This window comes from Anabrus simplex, chromosome 1 (genome assembly GCF_040414725.1).
Source record: "Anabrus simplex isolate iqAnaSimp1 chromosome 1, ASM4041472v1, whole genome shotgun sequence".
Lineage (NCBI taxonomy): Eukaryota > Metazoa > Arthropoda > Insecta > Orthoptera > Tettigoniidae > Anabrus > Anabrus simplex.
Window position 1 is genome coordinate 1,565,052,568 of NC_090265.1, and position 16,557 is coordinate 1,565,069,124.

At 37.2% G+C, this 16,557-nt stretch overlaps 1 protein-coding gene across 2 annotated transcripts in view; it reads left to right on the forward strand.

Moving 5' to 3' along the window:
• The window catches only part of LOC136858527 (tRNA (34-2'-O)-methyltransferase regulator WDR6), a 274,003-nt gene that overhangs the window by 235,371 nt on the left and 22,075 nt on the right, over nucleotides 1-16,557 (forward strand). Inside the window, exon 15 of one of the 2 annotated variants that reach the window (XM_068225586.1) lies at nucleotides 8,980-9,068. The exons of the other annotated variant lie outside the window; for it this stretch is intronic. Coding sequence (XP_068081687.1) covers nucleotides 8,980-9,002 — 23 coding nt within the window. The 3' untranslated portion in view covers nucleotides 9,003-9,068. Of the gene's footprint in view, nucleotides 1-8,979; nucleotides 9,069-16,557 lie in introns of those variants that run through there. 2 annotated transcript variants of the gene reach the window in all.

The window sequence follows — 16,557 nt, forward strand, 5'->3', positions numbered from 1 at the left end:
GAATCAGGATCGGCGATGTTCCCTTAACACACCATGTTGACATTCCCGATGAGGTGATCACGGCTGGAACTGGATCATGTAGAATTGCAGCTTGTTAAGGTGATTTTTCGCACACGAAAAATTCACTTAGTGCGAGTAGTTATCACTGACACTGTCATTTACTGTTGAACACAATTTATGGCGTAATTGAACTTCAAGACGTTAAATGAAGAATCACAGTCCTTCCTGTATGAAATACTATTTAAAGTCGTTACTGAAACGTCCATAATTACACAGTTCACACTTGAAAAGGCAAATCATAGTCTATAATCACAGTCTTTGAACACAGTCATTAAGTCACTAAGGATTATTTTCTGCTTATCTTGTTATTATAACGTCGTATTACCTCAGAAAAAGTTCTTAGTATTCACCCAGATTACTACTGTAAGTCGTATACTAATATGGTGTGAATAAAGAAATACAGTTCAATACTCGAAAAGAAATGAGTTCTGGTGATTCTACACATTAGTTTCTGTAGAAGTTCAATATCATGTGAAGTAACCTAAGTCTACACATAATGATATATTCTGTGAACGTTAAATATTTGGTATTTGCACTTCAATAAGTTCACTCGTATTATATTCTCAAATGTCTTTAGAATTAGACTATAGTCGCGACGCGACGTACGAAATACAGTGCAACGTCTTTTATAATTCTGTCGGCGATATAACTTCGTGTTCCGGAAATGCGACGGCAAGTACTTTCACCGTGACTACGCGAACATACTGTACGCGGGTCGGTCTCTCCTCTGTCTCACTCACACATATCTGTATACTCGTCCTTGTACTGCGCTGCTCTGCCTGTTAGCCTTGACATATGTATGCTGGCGCTGGGAGGGATGATTTCTCTTGGCCATGTGACCGTGAGTGCGTAATTTCTTTTAGACTTTAAATTATTATAAGTCAACAACCATGGGATGAATTAATTCGAAATTCACAGGAATTAACTTTTATGGCGTCCGCTACGATTCAGCATTTGTCCCATTGAAATTGGTTAAAGCGTTGAAAAGCTGGCAAAAGAAAATTCTTTTCGAGAAATATCTCTAGGGGAGGTGAGCTTCGAGCGACAGGTGACGTCACTTGACTCCGCCTAGTACACTCGTGGAGTCTGGCACATACTGGAACATTCTTTACTTAGATGTTCGTACGTCGGTTGGATCTTTTATGCTGGAATAACGTTTCTTTCGATTGATATGGACCAGGACCTAGGCTTTCCTGGTACAATACATGTTCTGATACAGCTGGTACATAACACACTGGTTCTTCATAGTATTCCAGTTATTCGATACCTACTCTGACGTGCTGTTTTGAATAAGCAGTGTGCATACTTAAGGCAGAGGCTGACTTAGTAGTAGTAGTAGTATGACCTGGTCTAGAATAACAATTTTGGCCTATTCCAAAGTATAGCACCACAGTTCACTAAATAACTCAAAATTCAACCTTGAAAAGAGCCGTTTCTTATGGAAAGCTTCTTCCTCTTCACTTTTATTAAATTCTTCATTCATTTTATTACAAATTAGCAGTGAAGAGGGGGTTTCTCCTCTGGCTTGGAGGAAAAATTTGCCTCCAAATCGGATAGATTTTTCCGCCACCAGTGTAGTGAATTGAGATTTTCCGACTCATCAGGTACTCGTAGGAAACAGATTAGTAAAAGGGCATAGTTTTTGCCCTGGGAGTCTCCACTATTCGACCCACTCCCCGCCGAAAAAGGACAAAGAGTGTTCACGAATCACGACTGTCTGCGGCTTCGTCATTCCAGCTCTGGAACTTTGGACTGTTCGATCGGCAGTGTAGTCCTGTTCGTTAAAAGTGAGAAAATGTTTGGTGTTTCATTTGATTGAGTATTTCATATGAAAGCATTGCTTTCAATCGCGCCATTCCTACTGATGTCATTGTAATGTACGTTCATTTCAGTTGGGAAAACCACTAAGAAGACAGTCTTTCTGAGGATGTAAAAAGGCAGGTGGAGAGTGAGTGTCTGCCATTATAATGAAAACTCCCCCAACCTGATTGTGACTGATGATATGCAAGCAGGTCTACCATTACGGTAAAAATTCCCTGAGTCTTCATATGAGAAAAGATGTTTGTTGACTTCCCCGTTGCATTTCTAGGGTAACGTTAAGAGCTATTCAATGTATTACAATCTTGCCCACAACGTGTACAGTAGAATTCCGTAGCAAAGCACGGGTACATCAGCTAGTAAAAAATAAGGTTCCTAGAAGGAAACCATAATTTAATTTTATCAATTGCAAATGTTAAATATATATTGACGTATCTCAACCATGTAATCAATCCCATATATTTTATCCCTTATTTTATCCCTTATTTTATTATATTATATGTAATCCATGAATATGTTTGCTAAAATACCTGTAGTCAGCAAACCCATCACTAGGCCTTTGGATTGTTTGTAAATTTTGTTGTCAAAAACAAAATTGTTTTCCAAAATAAACTCCAATAATGTTAAAAATTCTTCAATTTCCATCTTACTTATTTTGCTGTGTTGCATTTAATTATTTCTTACTACTTCTATAGTATCTATGATAGGAATGTTGGAGTACATATCTTTGATATCCAAACTATGTATCATGTAGTTGTCTGTTAGCTAAATGTTTTTGATTCTGTTACAAAAGTCAACAGTATTAATTAGGTGTGTTTGGCTATTAAACTTAATGTGTTCTTTTAAAATTTTTTGTATAAACTTGGCCATCTTATATATCGGACTATTTCTAAAATTAACTATTTGCCTAATAGGAATTTCTTGTTTATGAATTTTTGGTAGCTCCCTTAAAGTAAGTATCTCTGGGCTCATGTTAATTAGACAGTTAGTATCCTTGGAGTCTAATAAAAAAATTATGTTATTGAGAATTTGTTTAATTTTGTTCTGCATAGATGATGTGGGACCTTTTTGTACCAATTCAAAATTATTGTTTATTAGAAAATTATTAGTCTTTTCAATATATTCTTGTCTTTCTATCAGCACAATATCGCACTTATCAGCTTTTATCACAACAATATTTTATATATAAATTTGCTGGGGCCATCAAGGACCACGTTAAGTCTTGTTGCATTTGACACTGAACTTGGCTTTCTTTAGAGCCCAAATTTCCCTTATTCTTTGTGAGTTGGCCTACTTACGCTCCTCTGTCCAAGGGGCACCGTGTCTTCTCTTCGGTTGCTCGTCTCAGTTTAGCCCATTCATCAATATTTTCTTGCAGAAATGATCTCTCTTAAAGGCGTCTTCAGCTGAGATATGTAGCATTTGCAGGTCTTCTTTGGTATTTCTAAACCAGGGAATTGTGGTTTTGGAGTTTGAATCGAAAACGTGAAAGATCTCTTTAGTTAACCTTCTTCCGTCCATTCTTTTCAGATGACCATAAAATCATACCCATCTTTTTCGGATTGTGTTGGTAATTTTCTCAATTTGCTGTAGATTTCCTCGTTGGATCTCTTTTGAGTGGATTCCATTTCTGTACTTTGATCCCAAGATTCCTCTCACAATTAAGCACTCTTTTTTCTCCAGTTCTTCAAGGAGTCCTTTGTTGGCATTTAGAGATAGGGTTTCGGCTGCATATAGAACTACTGGCTTCAGAACTGTTTCATAGCAACGTATCTTGGTATTTTGGGAAAGGCATTTTTTGTTGTAGATTGTGCAGGATGTTTGGTAGGCTATTTCCAGTTTGCTTACTCGTTCCTGAAGTGCTTCTTTGTCCAGTCCATTTTTCATGATGATATCACCCTGGTATTTGAATTTGTCTACTTGGGTGATGTCCCTGTATTTTGTATGGAGTTTTGGTGGGGCCTCTTTGATGTTAGTCATGACTTCTGTTTTCTCAAACTATATCTGCAGATCAGTTTGTTTGGCAATTTCCTTTAACATTTCAACTTGAGCTCTAGCGGTTTCTTTGTTGTTGGAGAGAACGGCAATATCATCGGCAAATGCTAAGCAGTCTGTTGTGATCCCCTTGGGTTTGGTTCCTATTCATAGTGGACTGTAGTTGGTTTCCTGTAATCTCACCTGCCAGGTTCTGATGATATTTTCAAGAACGCAGTTGAAAAGTATCGGGGAGCCCATCACCTTGTCGGACTCCTGTTTTGATGTCAAAGGAATGCAAGAGACATCCGTGGAACTTCACCTTGGATTTTGTATTGGTCAGTGTGGCTCTAATCAATGCCAGCAGTTTCAAATCAACTCCAAATTTATTTAAGATGTTTATTGACTCCCGGTCAATGGAGTCATACACTTTCGTGAAGTCCACAAAGACAGTCACATACTGCTTAGACCTTAGTGTACAATATCTGATGATCGTTTCAAAATTTTGTATCTGTTCGGCTGTTGAGTGACGTTTTCTGAACCCTCCGTGGTATTGACCTATTTGATGTTCGACTTGTGCTTCGAAACGCTCCAGGGTGGCAAGTGATAGGATTGTGTAAGTCACAGGTAGCAAAGATATTCCTGTGTAGTTGTTGATGTTCTTCATGCTGCCTTTTTTTGTAATGGATGGATCAAAGCTATTTTCCAATCTTTGGGTAGGGTCTCCTTGCTCCAAATTTCTTCTATTTGCTTTTGCAAGATATCAAGTGATTCCTCTGGGTCATATTTCCATAGTTCTGTTATCATTGAGTCTTCCCCCCGGCGCTTTGTTGTTTTTGAGATGGGCAATGTGGCGCTTGATTTGATCTCTGTTGGGTGGTCTGGAATCTGGATACCTCAATAAGGGTTCCTTGGTCTCAATGGGGCTTTGCGGTTTAGAGCAATTAAGTAAATTTTTGAAGTAGTCTGCCAGAATGCTACAATTTTCTTCATTTTATGTCGCCAGTGTGCCGTCCTTTCGCTCAAAGTATAGAGATGGTAGTTTATAGCCAGTGAGTTTGTATTTGAAGACTCTCTAGTACTCTGCTTTCATTCTTCCTAAAGTTTTGGTCTATCTTTTCAATGAGAGATTTTTCGTATTTACGCTTCTCAATTCTGAACACCCTAGCTGCTTGGGCACGTTGGGTTTTGTAGGTTTCCCAATCAGTTTTTGATTTCGTAGAGTAGTACTATTTCCACGCATTGAGTCTTTCTTTGAGAACTGATTCGCAGGTATTATTTCACCAGGCATGCTTTTTGCTTCTCTTGATTTCTGCAATGTCTTTGGCAGCCTCAACAAGGAGACTTTTGGTGTTCTTAAACTCAGTCATTTGGTCTAGCTTTCTCCTGGAACTCCTCGACCCTTTGTCGAAGCGTGTGATCTGTTTGGTTGTCTTCCTTGTGTTTGCAGGAATTGGTTTGAATTTGATCAGAGACATATAGTGATGTGAGGCCACATTGATGCCTTTCTTTACTTTGACATTCATAATCTCAGGGCTGTTTCCCCTGGAGATTGCAACACAATCTATTTGGAACTCTCGAAGAGTTTGAACGGGAGATCGCCAAGTCATCTGCTTTCTGGGTAGATGGCAAAAGTGGGTCGAGATGTCCTGCAGGTTGTGATTTTTGCAAATGGATACCAATCTTTTGCCGTTGGGATTGGTTCTTTTGTGAGTAGGGTAATTTCCTATAACTTTCTTGTACTTCTGTTCACGGCCTAGTTGAGCATTGAAGTCACCCAAAAGAAGCTTGACATGGTGTTTGGGAATTGTGTTTAATTCTTCATCCAATAGGTCCCAGAAATTATCAACTTCGCCTGGATCAGACTTGTTCGTATCGTTTGTACGAGAATGTGCATTAACTGGGGCATTGGTTTTGTTCGCGCATTTAATTGTTAGTGTACCAGGAGTTACACCTCAATGCCGCGCATTCAAACTAGCGCCTAAATGAACTCCTCTATTGGAAAACGGTGAAACTGAAACTACACCAACTTATAACTTTACTCAGAAGATGTCACCACTAAAATATGATGTAATTTTGTTATTGTGCAGTTTCCTAACCTGTGTGAATTTCTACTTGTTTTGTTTTGCCATTCATCAAGAAGTTTGGACATTCTCCCATAGATGACCCTGGTGCGAGGTATAAGAACTTATAATATTCAAAGAAGTTTTGTATTCATAAGGTTTTTTTTTACTGATGTTCATTTATTTTTGGGTTGGCAGTATTTACCTCTTCTTTCTGCCAGTTTTGAGTCCAACCAATCACTAATTTCTGTAATTAATTTTCCACCTATGACAGGCTTCTTCTCCGATTCTGAGTGTTACTTTTAAAATCTACCAATAAAATTCTGTGGGCTTGTCTTGATTATTCATGAATGATCTCAAACCTTCCCTGAGGGTTTATAAACTGTGGCTTTTCACGTCTCTTGGCCAATTGATCGTCATCTTACTAAGAGTGTGTGTCAAAGCAGGAGGCGGGCGGCCTCTTTCATCAGGCAGCAGTACATCTACCAGGTAATGGCCACATAACATCTTTCTTTCTTTCTTTCTTGCTGCTAACTCTTCAGTTTAACCCGAGGGAAAGGTCCGAATCATTAACTATGTAACCTAGTTTTCCTAAAAATGTAACTTTCTGCCGGCTAGTGTAAAAACTTAATAAAATCTTTAACTGTAAATCGGGGATAGAGAGTGATGTACCCTCTCAAGCTCTCCTTCATCTTGGTTTGAGGTGACTACGTTTTGTAACTGGTTTTCTTCCTTTCCGTAATGTTTTAATTTATTCTTATATGAGTCACCTCCATAGTTTGCGAATAGTCTCTATTTCATCGGCCTAGTGCCCTTGAGGTTTTAACTGTTCATATCTAGGAGTGCAAGAATTCGCCTCCATTCATTTTGTGTTCGGGCCATTTATTTAACCGTTATTCTTGTTCCATGAAGGCCCAGTAGGTTGGGTATTAAATACCCCTGTATAATCATTTTCCAATTGTACATTGTGCCTTGAGAGGTCAGAAATTATAAGTTGATGTTGCCTTGAGTAGGCTTGGAAAACTGAGAGCCAGTTAGCTCTTTTTCAAAGTTTTTGTAAGATTAATGAATGCCTCTTGAATGCGCTAGATGTAATTTTGGGAGCAAGTGCTCTTTGAATTAGGGGATTTCTGTCCTTGTATAAATTTGTGCTCTTTTTTACATTTTAGCTAGTAGCTCAGGAAATGTAAAGCCCAAAAAATTAAGGTTCTGAATCTTGGATTTTTCCCAGTCTTGTTTGATGATTGCTACTTGTAATATTGTCATGGAAAAATTGTTAAGTTTGACATTCTGAAAATATAACCTTCAGTTTGAGTTTTAAATTCAATTCTTGACATTGTAGTTAGACCCATTCACCCCAGCACCTTCTTTCACCTCTGCGTTCCAAGAAAAACTCCGGAACAGTTAGTATAGGCAATCTGTCATTCAAGGTTCGAAATTTGTAACCAATTTAAGGATCTTGGTTCTAACAGCAAACTCGGCTCCAAGCATCACAGCTCCATTGAGGATTCCTTTTCACGCTTAACTCTTGAAAAATCGGCAACCTTCGGATTAAAAAATTTCTTCATCTTGGCACCTTGTTTCTTGTGGGGCCATTATGGATGTCTGATTTTTGTAGAGCTTTGGTGAGGGTTTTCAGCTTGCCAGTTTGTGTAAGTGAATTTATGTTGAAAGTTGCTAGTTGTTGGATTTCGGCCTGAGTTTTTGACTCTTTGGGGTACACTGAGTCGCTGTGACTTGTCTCTTGCATGATGTCGAGTCTCCCCCAGAACCCGAACAAGACTCGTGCGCCATGGCGTTCACGACGAGGGATTTATCCGAAGACTTACCCCCGGGGTATGTTTCTTGAAACGTTGTGCCATCATGCTTCTTGACATACTTTGTTTTGGACGGGTACCCATCCTTTTACAACTAGGGTTGTTAGCCCTAGAGGTAGCCTCAAGATGTTTTATGGCTTCTGGTCATTTACGAGTCTTCACCGTAACCCTGGCAAGGGACCAGTTATTTTTTTTCACGTGGTATTTTATTTCCCTACTACCCTCTGACTCTGCTAGTGGCAGGGCCAGTGAGCTTCCCCAATTCCAATGGGATGTGCCCGATGGAGCTAACTGGTAAATCCCCACACGGGACAACAATATTATTATCATCCTCATCCTCCTCCTCCTCCTCCTCCTCCTCCTCATCATCATCATCATCCCTCTTCTTCAGTAATTTAATATTCTTATTTAACTCCTTGTGGTTATCTACATCATGTTCTATTATATTTGATAATGTTCTACTTACTTCGTAGCCGGGCTGAGTGGCTCATACGGTTGAGGTGCTGGCCTTCTGACCCCAACTTGGCAAGTTCGATCCTGGCTCATTCCGGTGGTATTTGAAGGTGCTCAAATATATCAGCCTCATGTCGGTAGATTTACTAGCATGTAAAAGAACTCCTGTGCGACTAAATTCTGACACCTCGGCATCTCCGAAAAACCGTGAAAGTACTTAGTGGGACGTAAACAAAATAACATTATTAATGTTATTATTACTTAATTTGTATCTAAGTGTAACTTGTTCATCAACTGGTAATTTAGCTATGGCCACTTTGGTTTCAGCTATTAACATGACCAAATCTTTTCCATTGTTATAATTCACCTTTTACCAATTGAATTTAGGCCCTTTACTTAAAATGTTCATTTCACTAATATCACATTTAAATTTAGTTAGATTTTTAATTGGTTCTAAGAACTTATGTTCATTATCATTCAGAATATTTATCTTCTTCTTATTACCCTCAAAGTGTTTTACTCTATTATCAGGTAAATTTTGGAACTTCGTAATCAATCTCATTTGTTTCTTGCTCAAAATATTATACATTGATGTTTCTTTGTTCTTCTGAAACCAAACCCACTCTATTTTTGATGCTGTTTTGGCTGTCATTAGATATAACTCATATAACTCATTATTAAGTCTGGATTTTTTAAGAAAAAGAAAATTTCATTCTTGATCCATACTTGATTAACCTTGTTCTGTGTTTTAATCTCATTAGAATGTAACCTTCCTCTTTTTCTTTTTTTGCCAGGATATTGCCAGAAAATGGATTAATATAACGATAAATAAAGTAAAAAATGAATCAAAAACAACTTTAGTTAAAGATCAAGAGGTGAGAAAGAAATTTTCAGTTCTAACTTATAAAATAAGAACTCTTATCAGCTCTCAACACCAGGCGAGTTGGCCATACGGTTAGGAGAGCGCGGCTGTAAGCTTGCTTCCGGAAGATAGTGGGTTCAAATCTCACTGTCGGCAGCCCTGAAGATGGTTTTCCGTGGTTTCCCATTTTCACACCAGGCAAATGCTGGGGCTGTACCTTAATTAAGGCTACGGCCACTTCCAACTCCTACGCCTTTCCTATCCCATCGTCGCCATAAGACCTGTCGGTGTCGGTGCGACGTAAAGCCACTAGCAAAAAAAAAAAAAAAATCTCTCAACTGGCTAAAATTTTCAGAAAAAGGAACATCAATATCGCATACTGTCACAGGTGAACAATGTAGTGGAAGTGGAAAATGTTTATTGAAGACGTTATTTGTAAAGTGTGGTAATATGTTTTATTTGTAACGACCTAACCTGTACAGTGTAATATTTGTAACATATGTATTGGTAAATAGTAGATTTCAGTTCTGTACTTACTGGAAGTATCTAGAAAATTGTTACATGAATTTTTGAACAGGATGTGTTGCCTTTTGTTGGTTATGTGTTCTAGAAGGCATTTCCTAACTATTACAGATGAGAACCTGTTGTATAAACTAGCATGTGATCATTTAAGGAAGAAAAGAGAAAAGAAGAAAAGGATAAAACTTGAAAATCTTAAAATTTATTTAGGAAGTAATTCTTACTCGACATTATCTAAATATTAAAATTTTATGTAATAATAATTTTTGTAATACAGCACTAACATTATTTTATTCATTGTGATGGTGAATTATGATATAATAATTCTTTAAATTTTGGGCTAAATAATAGAAAGTGTTATATTGTTTTTGTTCTTTGATATTTGCAAAGAAGTTAAGAGTATAATAATCACCGATGAAGGGAATGTATTATATCCCCTAAACATGTTTGAATAAATGATTTTCAGCGATAAAACTGTATTGACAAGGCGGACCAAGCATATACTATTTTAATTGGTTTTAATAGCTTTTGACTAGTAAATATCTGAAAAAATAGTGTTTTAATAAAAATGAGAATGTGTTGTTTCAATATTTATGTAATGCAGTGATTTAATAACCCGATACATAACCATAGATCTACAAGTGTCCGGTTTTGTGTAACGTGTTTAAATATTATATCAGTGATATACTCTTTATTTCTGAATTAGTTGAGGTTATCTTATAATGGAATGCTGCTAGATGTGCTGCTCGGGACACATAGTCCAAAATTGTGATTAAAGAAGTGAGGCAGCATTCACTCCAAAGCGGACTGTTTTGCATTTTATATCCTAAAAATCTTGTGGCACCTGCTGTAGAAGCTCAGCTTTTGTGCCTGAATATTGTTTGCATGGAATGATGGAATAGAGCCCCTCGGTTCTGTTTCGTTGTTTTTTTGGAATCCGTTGTATTCTGGTGTTATAAGTGGAGACATTAATCTCCTTTCTGACCCTTTCAAAGAGAGAGTTATTGCTTCTCAGAAAGAATCTATCAATAGTCCAGGTCCTCCCTGCCAAACTCAGAGTGCAAGGACAAACTTAATGAAGTAAAGAAAGATCTTAAATCTAGGATGACTAACCTACAAAATGAACTAGAAATGAAAATAGATGAAATGGAACAATATCAGTGTTGATGTAGTGCAGCAGCATCCAAGGGTGGTCCGCGCTGTGCAGACAGTGTGTGTCTCAGAATAGCAGCTGTGGATTCCCTCCCTTACTGTACGTCCTTCCTTCCCCTCCACTCCTTGCGGTAGGGGAGTGTTCTCATTCAAGAAACGTTTATAGGTCAAATGTTAGGTGATGTATGTATTTTGCAGTAAATGTTGCGAGAATACCGAGCTTATTGTTCATGAAATATTTCCAATTAATCAAATTGCTTGTCATATAAAAGGAGGAGCTAGGAAAGAATGGCAAAAAAATTTCCTTTCAAAATTATGCTCACGTTAACTCTGGACTGTTTCACACACAAAATTTGTATTTATTCATTTAAATTCTCCCTTCTTATGCAAAAGGGAACAAAGAAACATATTTCCACTGCACCAAATATCACACAATAACAGCTTTACAAAAAAATACAAAATTTTACACACCAATTAAAAACTAGTACCGTACATGTTTGCTGATACATATGTTAATTGTTTTGTGAGTTAACAATCTTGTTACAATTAGGCGCAAATGAACAGGTTACAGACAAGATTAAACAGCTCATTCTCATCTGAAATGCCTGCTCATAGCCTTGCTTTGTTAAGTTTTAATATTGAAAGGAATCTTTCACAAACTTAGATAAAACCAAACATACTCATAAGTTTGGCGGCCTTGTGATGAAAGTGAGGAAATTCATTATGGGGAAAGTTTTCGTAGAATTCGGTCAAGTTTCTTGCAGCAAAGAACTTGTCCCTCAACTGCACATTGCACTGTAAATCAATTCATTCCAATTGTAAGTTAGTTGGTGTGCTATTCACTGAGATGGAAAATGGCTGTGAAAAGAAATCATACACAGGAAACAAAACTAATTGCTCTTTCACTTCTTTGAGAGCACATACGTAATTTTCAAACTTAGCGCTTTCACAAACAGTTACTAAACTAGGAAAATGTGTGGCATTTGATGACTTTTAACTGACCTCCCCATAGAGTAAGATTGGTCTTGAAAGCTTGTACTTTTTCTCCTTGCATACTGACATTCAGAGCATTCAGATGCTCTATGAAGTCCACTAAAAATGCCCGGTCCACCACCCAAGATTCATCTTCCAATTTTCTTTCTTATTTTCCCTTCGTTTTTAGAAACGCTACTATAGCTATTCGAAAATCGAAAAAAATGTTTTAGGACCTTACTGTGACTGAGCAACCATACTTCACTGTGATACAGTATGTGACCGTATTGCTCACCAATTTCCTCCAGGAAGTTTTTGAATTGGTGATGAGTCAAACCATGCGATCTCAAATAATTCACTGTTTTAACAACAATGGTCATCGCATCACCTGATTTCACGGATTTGGCGAAGAGCGCCTCCTGGTGTATGAAGCAGTAGATTCCATGCAAAGAATCTTCTGTGCATCCAGTTTTTCCATAGAAGAGTCACAAATCCCTTCCGCTCTTCCCGCAATGCCGGTGCCCCATCTATTGTAACAAAAACAAGGCGCTCCCAGCCTACACCAACAGCATCGATTGCTAATTCAACAGCTTTTAAAATGTCTTCTTCAGTTGCCTTGTCCTTTAATGGCACGAGGTCCAGAAAGTCTTCTGTGACTTTTAGATATTTGTCCACTCTCCGCACGTATATTACTAATTGAGTGGTATCAGAAATGTCTGTCGTTTCATCTAATGCGATCTAATATGCTACAAAATTTGAGCATGTTGTATTAATTGGAAATAAATGTCACCTGCTAACACATTAATTCGGCAAGCCATGGTTAGACGTGAATGGCTGATTTCTTCAAATTTACTGACAAATGATTGGCATACAACTCCAGCAATGTTGATGAGACACTCCTTGATAAATTCACCTTCACAAAATGGTTTTCCACTTCTGGCTATTTTTAAAGCCACATTGTAGCTATCCTGAAGTAATGCTGTTTTATGTAGCATTTCCTCCTGTAAGTATGAAAATGAGAGAGAAAAGACAATTAAAAAAAAACAAAAAACCTATGGCACTATAGCCCTGAAGGGCCTTGGCCTACCAAGCAACTGCTGCTCAGCCTGATGACCTGCAGATTACTAGGTGTCGTGGTCAGCACGACAAATCCTCTCGGCCATTATTCTTGGAGAAAAGACCCTTAGCAATTACAAGTTATGTAACATAAACACAGATTTAAAATTAAAATATATATTATTAAATCATTAAAAAGAAACATTTCAATGCCTAAAATGACCAATAGGGAGTTGTTAACCTTCTTCTGTCTTTTTCTCCAAATTTATAATTAAAAAAGAAAAGAAGAATTTGTTTGTTACTACTAACAAAGCATAATGTTAATTTTCTTGAAATGTTTTGTAAACTCCTGTCTAGGTGCTTCAGTTGTTAAAATTGCATAACATATGAAGTAAGAACGTGTAATAATACATATAACTAAATATGATTGTTAAGGTTACTTGTAAACTGTTGATAAGCAGAAAATGAAAATTAACAGCAGCCTCTTGTTCAGGTGCTTGATTGATGTCCTTGAACTCTATCAGGTTTGCTTGTTTTTCTTCGTCCAGTATGACACCAAGGTCTTCCTTATCAACAGCGTGATAATGGTGTTCTATTGTAAACTTTTTGAGTTCTCTTCATCAGAAGTAAAAAAATACTGTACCGCCTGTTATTTCTTAAATTGTTGTGGCAAATCGTCGCTTTTTAGCAGTTGCCATGTTTTAATGTATAGTGTCATTGACCTTTAACAGATTACAAGGGAGTGGTCTGATAATGGATTGATAATGAAACACACGAGTAGCATTGCAGTATATGTCCCGCCCGTAATGCGCGTGCATCATTGTCTACTGTGACCGAACGGGCACCACTCCTACCCCGACTCTGCACTGTTCATTCACAGTGTTCAGCTGTGCGAATTTGCACAGTGTGAAGCGCTCTGGACGCTACTGATGTGATGTGAGGATATTTTGCTACTGCTCATGAAAAGGGGGATAAGTCAGTTTTTGGCAAATTCTGAATCTACATAGCCTATTCTGTATGTGGATGTAAGAAGTTAAGTGATAAGTTGTGTGTCTGTCCAGAAAAGAAAAAAGACCTAACCTCTCATGCAATCTATGGAAATGGACGCATGTAATTGTGTGGAATCTATGGAAATGAAAATTTGTGATTGAAAAACAAGTTAAGTCGGTTATCCCCTTCCACACCCTCCTCCCTGAGAATATTTTTTGAGTGAATATAGAAACAACTCAATTTAACTCTGCTTTCACAGAGTCTGGTTCACTTCTATTCCCTTAATCAATGTGAAGCATATTTCCTAGAAAAAAATCCACGAACACTAGCAATGCAAAGCTTGTTGTTTCTGACCAACAGGACCGTGTGCAGGATGTATTTGTTTCGTACAGTAAGCTGGACGTGTCTTGTATTGACTGATTCATGTGTTGTGACTGACTTTTTTATTTTATGGTGTATTATTAGCAATAAAGACATTAGTGCAGTGAGCCACTGTTAGCTATCCATACTGTTTGCTTCTGCAGAGCAACAGTTCCATGTAGCAATAAATGACTTGTTCTTTTGCAAAGTGTTATACTCTATCACTTTTGACTGCAATATGAATTGTGCTCAAAGAATAATGGATATGTCACAGTCAGCACCACAGCTATGTCAGCCTTCACTTTCAGGTTTGGATGGTAAGCACACTATATTATTTTTATTTTTGTTTTGTGATTTTATAAGTTTACACTAGTAATTCTATTTAAAATGTCATGCAAGTTGGTGTAATTTGAAAAATAGCCTATGGTGTAAGCAGATGGAGTGGTAGACATTCTTCGTAATTGAGTATAAACTCAATTATGATGTAATTTGTACCTTTCAGTTCCTAAAATTCTTCCCATTTTCCTTTTTGTTTGTATTTACTGAATTTAACTTTTGTATTTTACAGAACCACAGGTGTGTCGTTCGTCACCGATCAATGCTAAAGATGCTTACACCAACACAGATATTCAAGATGATGTCCCAGGTCCATATACCCAGTGGCTTGGAAGTTATTCAAATATTGTACATTTATTTTTATTTGCTCAGTAAATTTTGAATTATTTTTGTTATCAATGCTCCTTCATAAGCTGCTTAAAATTATTAAGTTCTTCTTTCATGTTTTAGGGTGGAAACAGAATTTCCTTTCAGAGGCTGTTTTAGATAACAGTTTTGGTACTTTATTAGTAGAATGGTTCCTCAAACATAGATATTCAAGACCTTTGTAAGAATGGTGCCACAGGTTCATACTGCCAACTTTTTTAAGGATATCTGAACACATGCAAACTTATTTTCACTAATTCGTTAAATTCCACGTAAATGTAGTAATCAGTGCTCCTTCACAAACTGCTTGATGTTATTTTCTTTCATGTTCTCTGGCAAAAAAGGAAGTTCCTTCTAGAGATCAATTCAAATGACATTTTTCCCACACAGCTTACTGTAGTTAACGAAGATGCTGTAACCAAGAAAGACCCCGAAAAGGACTGGCAGGAGAAGAAACCGAATATGAATTCTGGCAAAGAGTATAAAGCAAAAATGGGAAAGTACTGTAAAAGCAAGAAAAATTAAGATACTAATAAAGTGTCAAAACAAATGTGCAGAAAAATTTTACAGTAACATTCGATTGACCCTTTTTTGATTTCTGGGTGATGGCTAATTTCAATAAATGATTGTAGTATACAAGCGACTTAATCAAGGTTCGTAGTAAAAATACCCTTTCAATCCACAAGAATTGTAGTGGAAAACACAGGGACTGCAAGGTTTCTGTTACTTATTACTTTTGATTTGAAGGAGAGGTGAGGATGAGAAGGATGGTAGGCACTGTTCTTGATGATGCAAGGGAGCACCACGTTATCAAGGAATGGATGAAGAAAAAGAGATAAAATAGAGCATTTGGACCTTAAAATGCTGTACAGCATTAATGGGATAATTCACCTCTTTCTTTCTTCCTCATGTGGCAGTTAGCACTGTCCTTTATTATAGCGTGTTTGCCAAATGTCTGTAAATCTGAATTTTATTGGTTAAAATTAGTGAATATAAAGTTATGTACAGAATTCAAGCTGCATCTGGTGTCATTAAAGTTTATAATGTTAAAAATTAATTAGGTGTGAAAATTTTAATATACTGGAAAGTTACGCCAAATACAAAAGCTTCCATGCTTGCAACTTATCATGCCATAACTCCTATTTTTATTCATTATGTTTGTAATTTTTTCACTGCTGATAAAGAAACATTTCAGTTCAAAGTAGATACTGGTATGTTTGATTTTAAATGTGAATAATAAGAAAATGCAGTACGTGTCTTTCTTTTCAGCCGTAATCAGAGATTTGTACAGTTCTTATCTGTGATGGAGATTGTCACTCTCCCAGTTGTCAGCGCTGCAAGCTTGTCTTCCACCAAATACTTTTCCCTAATGTGCTCCTCGACGCCACAAATTCCCCTCCTTTGCAGTTTGCTGAGAGCTTAATCAACATAAGGTTTAGTTTAGTCAATTGTCTATGTGTTTAGTACTCAGTGTGTTATTTCAATAGCATTTTCATTAGGCGAGCATGTGTGTTATATATATGCACACACACACACACACACACACACACACAGAGAGAGAGAGAGAGAAACACATAATACCTTCGTAAAGTACAGGAGATCTTTTGTGAAAACATTATAGAAATTCCATAAGAAATTTCCAAATAGACCCAAGCCTAGTGTCAATACAATAAAAAATTGGCTAAAAAGATCAAACAGACAGGTTCAATAAATAATCATAAAAGATGTAGAAGAGCACATGTTTTTACAGAAGAGATAT